The sequence below is a fragment of the Amblyraja radiata genome, chromosome 9, assembly GCF_010909765.2.
Source record: "Amblyraja radiata isolate CabotCenter1 chromosome 9, sAmbRad1.1.pri, whole genome shotgun sequence".
In the NCBI taxonomy this organism is placed as follows: domain Eukaryota; kingdom Metazoa; phylum Chordata; class Chondrichthyes; order Rajiformes; family Rajidae; genus Amblyraja; species Amblyraja radiata.
This window is the reverse complement of record NC_045964.1, coordinates 56,129,073-56,141,263: the sequence shown is the minus strand read 5'-3', so window position 1 is coordinate 56,141,263 and position 12,191 is coordinate 56,129,073. Positions and strand designations below refer to the sequence as shown.

Below are 12,191 nucleotides of genomic sequence, written 5' to 3'. Positions count from 1 at the left end.
AAGTCTTTGTCTCTTCCGTCCTTGTTCTCCCTCTGCGCTGAGGCGATCCAGGCTTCCGATGTTGTGACCCCGCCGGGTGATGGTAAGTAAGTCAGTCCCGCGGCTGAATCCGAGCTCCTAGGACGGGCCGGTTCAGACTTAGCTTTCTTCACTGCCTGCAGTACCTGCATGCTTACTTTCAGTGACTGATGTACAAATACACCCAGGTCTCATTGCACCTCCCCTTCTCCTAATCTGACACCATTCAAATAATAATCTGCCTTCCTGTACTGCATTCTGCCATGCATCTGCCCACTCACCGAACCTATTCAAGTCATCCTGCAGCTTCATAGCATCCTCATCGCTGCTCACAGTGCCACCCAGCTTTGTGTCATCCGCAAACTTGGAGATGTCACATTTAATACCCTTGTCTAAATCGTTAATATATATATTGTAAATAACTGGAATCCCAACACCGAGCCTTGCAGCACCCCACCACTCACTGCCTACCATTCTGAAAAGGACCCGTTAATTCCTACTCTTTGCTTCCTGTCTACCAACCAGTTCTCTATCCATGTCAATACTCTACCCCCACTACCACGTGCTCTAATTTTGCGCACTAATCTCTTGTGTGGGTGCTTGTCAAAGGCTTTTTGAAAATCCAGATACACCACATCCACTGGCTCTCCCTTATCCATTCTTCGTTACATCCACAAAAAATTCCAGAAGATTAGTCAAGCATGATTTCCCCTTCATAAATCCATGCTGACTTTGACCCATCCCGTCACTGCTTTCCAAATACACTGCTATAACATCTTTAATAATCGACTCCAGCAACTTCCCCACTGCCGATGTAAGATAACTGGTCTATAATATCCCGCTTTCTCGTTCCATCCTTTATTAAAAAGTGGAGTTACATTGGCTACCCTCCATTCCATAGGAACTGATCCAGAGTTGAGAGAACATTGGAAAATGATCACCAAAACATTGGAAAATGACCCGTTGGATTACTCCAGTACTTTGTGTCCATGGTTTAAATCAGCATCTGCATTTCTTTGTTTCTGCATGATTCACGATCAACTCTTATCTGCCTGTACATAATCCATATCTCCCTATGCCTTACATGTTCATATGCCTATCCAAAAATCTCTTAAATGCCACTATTGTATATGCCACCACCACCAGCCCTGGCAGCAGGATCCAGGTTACCATGGGCGGAAATCGCTTATAAACCATGGGGGGGGGGGGGGGGGGGGACACGATGAGGCCTGACATCTATGACAGGGGTTGGCAACCTACGGCCCATGGGCCGGATGCGGCACGTAACCTAAAATCATCCGGCTCGTAGACGTATTTTTTTCAATTCGTTTTCGCGACTTGGGCGCTACAGCCAGATCTGCCAGCCGACTTGGGCGCTACAGCCAATCCCGGGGCAGGTGAGCTGGCCTGGGCGCGCAGGTGACCTGGGAACTACAGGTCCTTTGGTCCACCGTGTCCGCGCCGACCAGCAATCACCCCGTAAACTAGCACCATCCAACACACTAGGGCCAATTTACAATTTACCGAAGTACTTAACCTACAAACCTGCACGTTTTTGGAATGTGGGGCAGGCGAGCCGACCTGGGTGCTACAGCCAGTCCTGGGGTAAGCGAGCCGACCTGGGACTGGCTGGAGCTCCCAGGTCACAAAATATTGTTCCCCACCACTCAAAACATGGTGGGGACAGGTCCCCCCCACCCCAGGATTTCCGTCCATTCCCCACCACCCTCTGACATGTAGGGTGGATGTAACAATGGAAGATATTCTTCCTGGACACTCCACTATCAAACTGTGTCCACGCCGACCATCAATCATCCGTTCACATTAGTTCTATATTATCCAACTTTCTCATCCACTCCCGACACACTAGGGGCAATTTACAGAGGGTCAATTAACCTGCAAAATTGCACGTTTTTAGGATGAGGTAGGAATCCAGGGCGCCTGGAGGAAACCCACGCGGTTCCAGGGAGAACGTGCAAACTCCACACGCAAACAGCACCCAAGATCAGGATCGAACCCGGGTCTCTGGGGCCGTGAAGCAGCAGCTCCACCCGCTGCGCCATTGTGCTGCTCTGTTGCCACACAGGGAACCTCTTACCTTTCTTGCACTCATCGCCCATCCAGCCTTCCATACAGATCTTGTTCCCATTCTGGTCGCACAGCGAGTGGCCGAAGAAGTCATCGCGGGGCCGGCAGAGCTTCTTGCAGCCGGTGCCGTAGTAGTGGTCTTCACACCTCACCCGAATGCCGTACTCAAAGTGGGCCACCGCCCCGTTGTGCTGGAAAGTCATCCATGAACCTCCTGGGTTGATCATCCCTGTCTGAGCACTCCGCTCGATGAGCTGCCCTTCACCTGGGAGAGAAGAAAACATAATCTCCGTCATCTGACAGCAGGGACATTCTTGCTATTGAGGGAGTGCAGCGCAGGTTCACCAGGTTAATTCCGGGATGGCGGGACTGTCATATGCTGAGAGAATGGAGCAGCTGGGCTTGTGCACTCTGGAGTTTAGAAGGATGAGATGGGATCTTATTGAAACATATAAGATTATTAAGGGTTTGGACACGCTAGAGGCAGGAAACATGTTCCCGATGTTGGGGGAGTCCAGAACCAGTTTAAGGATAAGGGGTAAGCCATTTAGAACGGAGATGAGGAAACACTTTTTCACAGAGAGTTGTGAGTCTGTGGAATTCTCTGCCTCAGAGGGCGGTGGAGTCCGGTTCTCTGGATATTTTCAAGAGAGAGCTAGATAGGGCTCTTAAAGATAGCGGAGTCAGGGAATATGGGGAGAAGGCAGGAACGGGGTACTGATTAGGGATGATCAGCCATGATCACATTGAATGGCGGTGCTGGCTCGAAGGGCATAATGGCCTACTCCTGCACCTATTGTCTATTTCAGAGTCATACAGCATGGAAACTAACCGTTTTTTTTTTTCACACAGAGAGTGGTGAATCTCTGGAACTCCCTGCCACAGAGGGTAGTCGAGGCCAGTTCATTGGCTATATTTAAGAGGGAGTTAGATGTGGCCCTTGTGGCTAAGGGGATCAGACGGTATGGAGAGAAGGCAGGTACGGGATACTGAGTTGGATGATCAGCCATGATCATATTGAATGGCAGTGCAGGCTCGAAGGGCCGAATGGCCTACTCCTGCACCTAATTTCTATGTTTCTATGTTTCTATGTTAGACCGAACGCTCCCATGTTGAGCAAGATGCCCTATCTAAGCAAGTCCTATTGAGTCATACAGCATGGAAACAGGCCCTTCAGTCCAGCCCATCGATGCTCCATCAAGCCAGTCCCAGAGTCATACATCACTGAAACAGGCCCTTCGGCCCATTGCACCCATGCTGACCAAGAAGCTCCATCTAAGCTCATCCCATTTTCCTGCATTTGGCCCAAATCCCCCTAAACCTTTCCTATCCATATACTTGTCCAAGTGTGTTAATAGTACCTGCTCGAATACCCCCTCTGGCAGTTCGTTCCATACCCCACCACTCTCTGTGTGAAAACACTGTCCCTCAGGTTCCTATTAAATCTTTCTCCTCTCACCTTAAACACAAAACTGGTCCAACTAATCCCATCAACATTTGCTCCTCTTTCACATGGCTTTGCAGCTCTCCTTAGAGGTAGAGGGGCCCCTGGTGTTTACAGGGTGTTATGTTTACATATTTTTGTGCTGCTGCAAGTAATAATTTCCTTGTTCGGTATCGAGGCATGTGACAATAAAACAATATCCACTGGATTATTGACAGGCCAGACATGGAAGGTACTGGATTAGAGTGTAATAGTTTGAAGGAAAAGATGGACAGCCATGGGCTGTTTTCTCTGAATATTGGTTGAAGGAACAGCTGATAGAAATATAGAAAATTACTAGGCACAGATAGGGTAGATATTCAGAACCCTTTGTCCCCAGGACGTAAATGTCAAAGAGTAGATGGCATACAGCACAGGAACAGGCCCTTCGGCCCACAATGTCTGTGCTGAACATGATGTCAGGGTAAACTAACCTCCTCAGCCTGCACGTGATCCACATCCCTCCATTCCCGGCATATCTATGTGCTTATTTAAAGGGCTCTTAAACATCACTATTGTATTTGGTTCCACCACCCCACACCTGGTGGCGTGTTCCAGGCACCCGCCACACTCTGTGTAAAATAAAACTGCGCATCTCCTTTAAACTTTGCTCCTCTCACCTTAAAGTTATGTATAAGGTCGATAAAATGCTGGAGAAACTCAGCAGGTGAGGCAGCATCTATCTCGACCTTTCTTCAGACTGATGTGGGGGTGGGGGGAGGGGGTGGGGGGAGGGGGTGCCCACCCCCACATCAGTCTGAAGAAGGGTCCCGACCCAAAACATCACCTATTCCTTCGCTTCATACTTGCTGCCTCACCCGTTTCACCAGCATTTTTATCTACCTTTGATTTTTCCAGCTTCTGCAGTTCCTTCATAAAGTTATGTATGTTCTCTAGTGTTGGAAATGTCCACCACAGGGAAAAACTTCTGTCCACCCTATCTATGCTTCTCATAATTTTATATATTCTAACCCCTCAACCTCCGATGTTTCAGAGAAAACAATCCAAGTCTGTCCAAACTCTCCCTGTAGCCGAAACCCTCTGATCCAGGCAGCGTTCTGGTAAACCTCCTCTGCACCCTCTCCATATCTTCCCTGTAATGGGGGCAACCAGAACTGCATACCTTATAGACAATAGGTGCAGGAGTAGGTCATTTGGCCCTTCCAGCCAGCACTGCCATTCAATGTGATCATGGCTGATCATCCCCAATCAGTACCCCGTTTCTGCCTTCTCCCCATATCCCCTGACTCTGCTATTTTTAAGAGCCCTATCTAGCTCTCTCGTGAAAGTATCCAGAGAACCTGCCTCCACCGCCCTCTGAGGCAGAGAATTCCACAGACTCACCACTCTCTGTGAGAAAAAGTGTTTCCTCCTCTCCGTTCTAAATGGCTTATTCCTTATTCTTAAACTGTGGCCCCTGGTTCTGGACTCCCCCAACATCGGGAACACGTTTCCTGCCTCTAACGTGTCCAAGCCCTTAACAATCTTATATGTTTCAATGAGATACCCTCTCATCCTTCTAAACTCCAGAGTGTACAAGCCCAGCTGCTCCATTCTCTCAGCATATGACAGTCCCGCCATCCCAGGAATTAACCTTGTAAACGTACGCTGCACTCCCTCAATAGCAAGAATGTCCTTCCTCACATTAGGGGGCCAAAACTGCACACAATACTCCAGGTGTGGTCTCCAAATACAGCCTAACCAGAGTCCTATAAAGCTGCATCAGGGCTTGTTGACTCTTATACTCAATGCCCCGAACATTAGGAATGACAAGACAGAGGTTTTGACGAATGAATTAATTAATGAATAAGTTTATTGGCCAAGTATTCACATACAAGGAATTTGCCTTGGTACTCCGTCCGCAAGTGACAACATGACGTACAGTGACAGTTAGGAATGACAGATAAAACATTAAACATTAATAATAAAACATTATCGATTAAACATGTGAATTAAATAAAATACCAGAGCAAAAGGAAGGTACAGGTTTCTGGTTTTTGAGTGGAGCTACTACTCAATAACCAAAGAAATTCAAAATTCCCATCAACATCAAGAGTGCAAACCTTACAAATGAGGGAGTAACTGGGGACTATTATTTGATAACAAGACATTGTTTCGAGTTTTTCAACAAAATTTCCAGGAAGTTCTGCTGAGAAGGGGTTTTTTTTCCTTTCAGCCAGAACGGAAATACTAAGGAATTGTGAAACAAAACAAGGATTGGAGCTTGTTATTTTCTCAAGACAGCCAGGCACACCACACCCGACTGGTGGGGGAGACTGATTTAAGAGCGCCGCACATTTCAACGGTTGTGTGGCCTGAACAAATGCAATAAACAACGAGTCTCCATATTCCTTCCCGTGGTCACCCAATTCCCATGCAGGGACTCGACGAAGGACCCGCTCATCAATGGGAACCCGTTTTGCCTCAAAGACTCCACGGGATAGTGGAGTCAGACTCAGAAGGCTGTGGAGGCCGGTTCTCTGGATGCTTTCTAGAGAGAGCTAGATAGAGCTCTTAAAGATAGCGGAGTCAAGGGATATGGGGAGAAGGCAGGAACGGGGTACTGATTGTGGATGATCAGCCATGATCACATTGAATGGCAGTGCTGGCTCGAAGGGCCGAATGGCCTACTCCTGCACCTATTGTCCATTGTCTATTGATACTGAGAAAAGGAATAGGAAACATTTTGGGTCGGGACTCTTTTTTCAGAATGAAAGTAGAGAGGGTACCTAGGTGGAGGTAGGGAAAGGCCAGAACAAATCAGGGCTGGCAACAGATGACCAAGGAAGGGTGGAGCCCACTGTTAATATGACCCATTGTTGGCTGGCGAAGAGGTAATAACCAAGGGATACGAACAGTGGAACAAGCGGGACAACTAGGGTGGGGGAGGGGAGGGGAGGGGAGGGGAAGAGAGGGATTACTTGAAATTAGAGAAATCAATGTTCATACCACTGGGTTGTAAGCTGCCCAAGCGAAATATGAGGTGCTGTTCCTCCAATTTGCACGTGGCCTCACTCTGACAGTGGAGACGTTTTTGTATGCTAAACCACGCACTTACTTCACTGTATATGGTACATGTTACGATAAAGTGCCGTTGAACAATTGAGGATCACAGACAACAGAGCGTAGCCTGGATTGGAACAAAGCCATTCTTCCAATTAAGGCTTCTTGCATAATTAATACAACCATCAGGTTTCCCCCCTCTTCCCCAAAGATCGAGCGATGCTGCACAGAAATCAAGCCTCACTATGTCTCACACTCCATGCCTTGCTTTGTGCACCACCTACTACTGTGCTCTACCCAGCCTTCAGAACTATCTAATTTCAAGGGCTCACCAAAATATTTATCCAATATTTAGAGTCTCCCTGCTTCCACAGCCCCCCCCACCCCCCAGGCAGTGAGTTCCCCAATTTAATCAGGCTCTGAGTGAAAACATTTCTCCAGTCCCTTCAAACTCTGACCTTTTGGCTTAAAGCCATGCCTGGGGTCACAGACAAAGTCTGGCCCAGGGGAAAACACGGGGGAAGATTATTACGGGTGTCAGGGGTTATGGGGAGAAGGCAGGAGAATGGGGTTAGGAGAGCTAGATCAGCCATGATTGAATGGTGGAGTAGACTTGGTGGGCCAAATGGCCAAATTCTGCTCCTATCACTTATGAAAGGTTTCTAACCACCCACCTTGGCCACGCCATACCATCAATCACCCCACAGCAAACAGACCCAGCCTCTCCTTACATGTGTAATGCTCTACTCCAGACCCCATCCTGCTCCAGTGTGGTGCAGTCACATCGCTCCAAGAGTGGCGACCACAACTGCACACTGGACTCCAGATGGGAATCAATTACCAACCTGATCTCCCGGTGGCTCAGCTCTTCAACTCCCCCTCCCATTCCGAATCCGACCTTTCTGTCCTGGGCCTCCTCCATGGCCAGAGTGAGTCCCACCGTAAATTGGAGGAGCAGCACCTCATATTCCGCTTGGGTAGTTTACACCCCAGCAGTATGAACATTGACTTCTCCAATTTCAGGTAGTCCTTGCTTTCTCCCTCTTTCCCCTCCCATTCCCAGCTCTCCCACAGCCCACTGTCTCCGCCTCTTCCTTTCTTCTTCCCGCCCCCCCACCCCCACCCCTGCATCAGTCTGAAGAAGGGTCTCGACCCAAAACGTCACCCATTCCTTCGCTCCATAGATGCTGTCTCACCCGCTGAGTTTCTCCAGTTTTGTCTACCTTCGATTTTTCCAGCATCTGCAGCTCTTTCTTAAACAACTAGTTTAGTTTAGTTTAGTTTATTGTCACGTGCCCCAAGCTACAATGAACAGTTTTTGTTCTATAACCTGTTGTACCATAACCTCCCTGCTAGAGTCATACGAGTGAGTCAGTCATACAGCCAGCGACATACAGCCAGAGTCATACAGCTGGAGACATACAGTACGGTCTGAAGAAGGGTCTCGACCCAAAACGTCACCCATTCCTTCTCTCCAGAGATGCTGAGTTACTCCAGCTTTTTGTGTCTACAATACAGTACCGGTACAGGCCCTTCAGCCCAACTCGTCCATGCCGACCAGGTAGCCCCACCTAAGAAAGTGCTATTTGCTTGCATTTGGCCCATAATCCCACTAAACCTTTCCTATCCAATACCTATCCAAGTGCCTTTGAATTACCTGCCAAACCCATCTCCTCTGGCAGTTCATTCCACATACCCGCCAGTATTCTGTGCCCCACCTATTGAAAGCAAATATCCCATTTTCCTTATTCACCATCAACCTACCATTGTTGTTGCCTTCAGGGATCCATTAACATGTACAACAGAATCCTCTGTTCTCCAGTGCCAGATCCTACCATTCATTGTGATTACACTAGCAAGATACTTCCAAAATGCAAGAGCTCGCTAACTCAGGATTAAATTCCACTTGCCATTCTCTGCCCATTTTTACAACACATCAATATCATTCTGTTCCTGAAAACTGCCATCCTCACGATTCACAAAAAATACCAACAATCTATATCTCAACAGCATCGATTCTATTTTGAATATATCATAACACACAGACAGTACAGAAATAAGACCTTCGGCCCAAATGTCCGAGCCAAACACGGTGTCAAGTTAAACTAATGCCCTTGATCCATACCCCTCCATTCCGGCATATCCATGTGCCTATCGAAAAGCATCACAAGCACCACTCAGGTATTATCGCAATGTTTAAGAAACAGTTAGACAGGAACATAGGCAGGATAGGTTAAGAGGAATATGGGCCAAACGCAGGCAGGTGGGACTAGTGTAGATGGGACATGTTGGTTGGTGTGGGCAAGTTGGGCCACTGGGCCCGTTTCCACGCTGAATGACTATTGTATCTGCCCACACCACTACCCCAGCAGTACATTGCAGACAGACACCTACCACCCTCTGTGCCCTCCACGCCTCCTATCAACTTTGCCACTCTTACCTTAAAGCTATGCCCTCTAATATTTGATGTTTCTATCCTGGGAAAAGGGTTCTGACTGTCGATAGAATTTGCTAAATTGACCTGGATCTCCAGGGCTTTTATCTTTAGGGTGAGGTGGGACCTTGTCAAAGTCTCACAGAAGTCCACAGACTACATCAATTGCACAATCCACAACGATATACTTAGTCACCTTTTTGAAAAATGCAATTGAATTAGTTGGACAGGATCTCCCCGCTGACTACCCCTGATTAATCCCAGCCTCTCCAGTACAGATTTATCCTGTCCCTCTGATGTTTTCCCAATGATTTCTCTACTGTCACCCGACTCACTGGCTGGGAGCTACCTGCCTTAAAAAGATACAAACTGCTGGAGTAACTCAGCGGGTCAGGCAGCATCTGTGGAGAACATGAATAGGTGACATTTCAAGTCGGGACCTTTCTTCTGATCAGAGTCATAGTCATACAGTGTGGAAACAGGCCGTTCAGCCCAACTTGCCTGCATTGGTCAATACGTCGCAGCTATACTGGTCCCACCTGCCTGCTTTTTGCCAATATCCCTCCAAACCTGTCATATCCATGTACCTGTCTGTTTCTTAAATGTTGTGATTGTCCCATCCTCAATTACCTCCACTGGCAGCTCGTTCCATTCACACACCACCCTTTGGGTGAAAAAGTTACCCTTCATATTCCTATTAAATCTTTTGTCCTTCACCTTAAGCCTATGTCCTCTGGTCCTCGATTCACCTACTCAGGGCAAAAGACTCTGTGCATTTACCCGATTTATTCCTCTTATGATTTTATACAACTCTATAAGATCTCCCCTCATCCTCCAGTGCTCCATGGAATGGACTCCCAGCCTATTCAACCTCTCACTGTAGCTCAGGCCCTCGGGTCCTGGAAAAATCCACGTAAATCTTCTCTGAACCCTTTCCAGCTTGACAACATGTCAGGCTTCGGAAGCCGCGGTCCCCAGTTAGGAAGCGGCCGTTCCAGGTGGCCAAGCCGCTGAAAGGACTCTCCCGACGCCGGGGCAACAGCACCCGGCCAGAACGGCCAGGAACATCGGGCCTCCGTAGAGGCAATAGCGGAGGCCTCAATAAGCCTGACTTTGGGAGAACTGGGGATGGGGACTGGTCATTGTGCCTTCCCCCACAGTGGTATCCATTGTGGGGGGATGATTTTTGTGTGTAATGTGAATATGTTAGTTTGTGTCCAAGATGGCTGTCGGAAGGGAGAGTGGACGCTGGCGCGCTTTAGCTGCCGCTGCTCTCTCTTCACATTGTGTTTTTGATTTTTTTGTCTTTGGAGCGAATTCTGTCTTTAATTTGTGTATTGGTGATGTCCTTATTATTTATTTTACTCCGACTATATGTTTTTTCTCTCGTTAATTTTCTGTAAGGTGTCCTTGAGACTTTGAAAGGCGCCCGCAAATAAAATTTATTATTATTATTATTATAACATCTTTCCTATAACATGGTGCCCAGATCTGAACACAATACTCTAAATGTGGCCTCACCAACGTCTTCTACAACTGCAACATGACCTCCCAACTTCTATACTCTAATCGATGAAGGCCAATGTGCCAAAAGCCTTTTTAACCACCTGCAACTCTACATTCAAGGAACTATGTACCTGCACTTCTAGATCCTGCTGCTCTACAACACTCTCCAGAGCTCTACAATTCACTATGTAAGTCCTGCCCATGTTAGACTTCCCAAAAGGGCTTGGACACACCAGAGGCAGGAAACATGTTCCCGATGTTGGGGGAAGTCCAGACCAGGAGCCACAGTTTAAGAATAAGGAGCAAGCCATTTAGAACGGAGACGAGGAAACACTTTTTCTCACAGAGAGTGGTGAGTCTGTGGAATTCTCTGCCTCATAGGGCGGTGGAGGCACATTCTCTGGATGCTTTCAAGAGAGAGCTAGATAGGGCTCTTAAAGATAGCGGAGTCCGGGGATATGGGGAGAAGGCAGGAACGGGGTACTGATTGGGGATGATCAGCCATGATCACATTGAATGGTGGTGCTGGCTCGAAGGGCCAAATGGCCTACTCCTGCACCTATTGTCTATTGTCTATTGTCAAAATGCAACATCTCACATTTCTCTGTATCAACCATTCCATCAACCACTCCTCAACCCACTTGGCCAATCGATCAAGATCCTGCTGATTTTTTTCAGAACCATCTTCACGGTCTGCAATACCACCCACTTTTGTATCATTAGCAAACTTGCCATGTACATGATTGACAATTGTAGAAGTCTGTACAACATTGCCTACCCATGTTCTCCACCGATGCTGCCTGATCCACTTAGTTACTCCAGCACTTTGTGTCCTTTCTTGGTAAGTGATAGGTGGAGGGGAGGGGGGGGGGTGGTTTGAATGGCAGATGGTTCGACAAAGGCCAGAGATGAAAAAACAACAACAAATGAGACATAAGGAGGCAAGGATAGAAGAGACATGAAATGTGAAGCCAGAGAAAGGAATATAGGTGGAAGGGGACAGAGAAAGGGAAATTACCTGCCTTATTGTTCTTGACTACAAGATCCCACATTATCTATCTTTCAATCTGGCAATGCCAGAGAAGATTTTACAAGTTTCTGTCAAACCCTCAGCAGTCTCTCCCTATTCTTCATTAGGGATTACAAACCTATAATTTTCTTTTTTGCTGTGAAATGAGGTTGCTGCAGCCGTGAGATGTCTATGATCCTGCTCGACCCTCCAAGTTCCCCCGGCTGTGTGTTTTTGCTCTGTATTCTGGCACCTGCAATCTCAAACGTCTCTTGGGAGACATCTCCCCAGGCCCTCGGAATATATCAACCCCCATATATGATGGTGGCACAGCGGTAGAGTTGCTGCCTCACAGCACTCGAGCCTGAACAGCACCTTGCGAACCATCACTGGGTGCCTTCAACCTACTCCAGTCGAGCAGCTCCCTATACTTGCGGGCATTCCGCCTGCAGGGATCCGAAGGCAAGCAGCAACTCTGGCACTATCTCGTTGTGCCATGGACCCAGATCACCTCCTCCATCAGGCTATCAGCAGAGAGCAGAGGCCACCCTGACTGAAGTCCTGTCACCCCTTTGCTCCACATGGAAAACAACTCCTAGCATCCATCCAGCACACTGGATAGCCACCAAGTTGTCACAGGAGTGGAAGAC

The 12,191-nt window shown here is 47.8% G+C and overlaps 1 protein-coding gene across 2 annotated transcripts in view; it reads right to left on the bottom strand.

Moving 5' to 3' along the window:
* Window positions 1-12,191, bottom strand: part of jag2 (jagged canonical Notch ligand 2) — a 186,863-nt gene that overhangs the window by 76,610 nt on the left and 98,062 nt on the right. For both annotated transcript variants that reach the window (XM_033027520.1, XM_033027521.1), the window contains exon 4: window positions 2,117-2,371. In XM_033027520.1, the coding sequence (XP_032883411.1) occupies window positions 2,117-2,371 (255 nt within the window). The remainder of the gene's footprint in view (window positions 1-2,116; window positions 2,372-12,191) is intronic.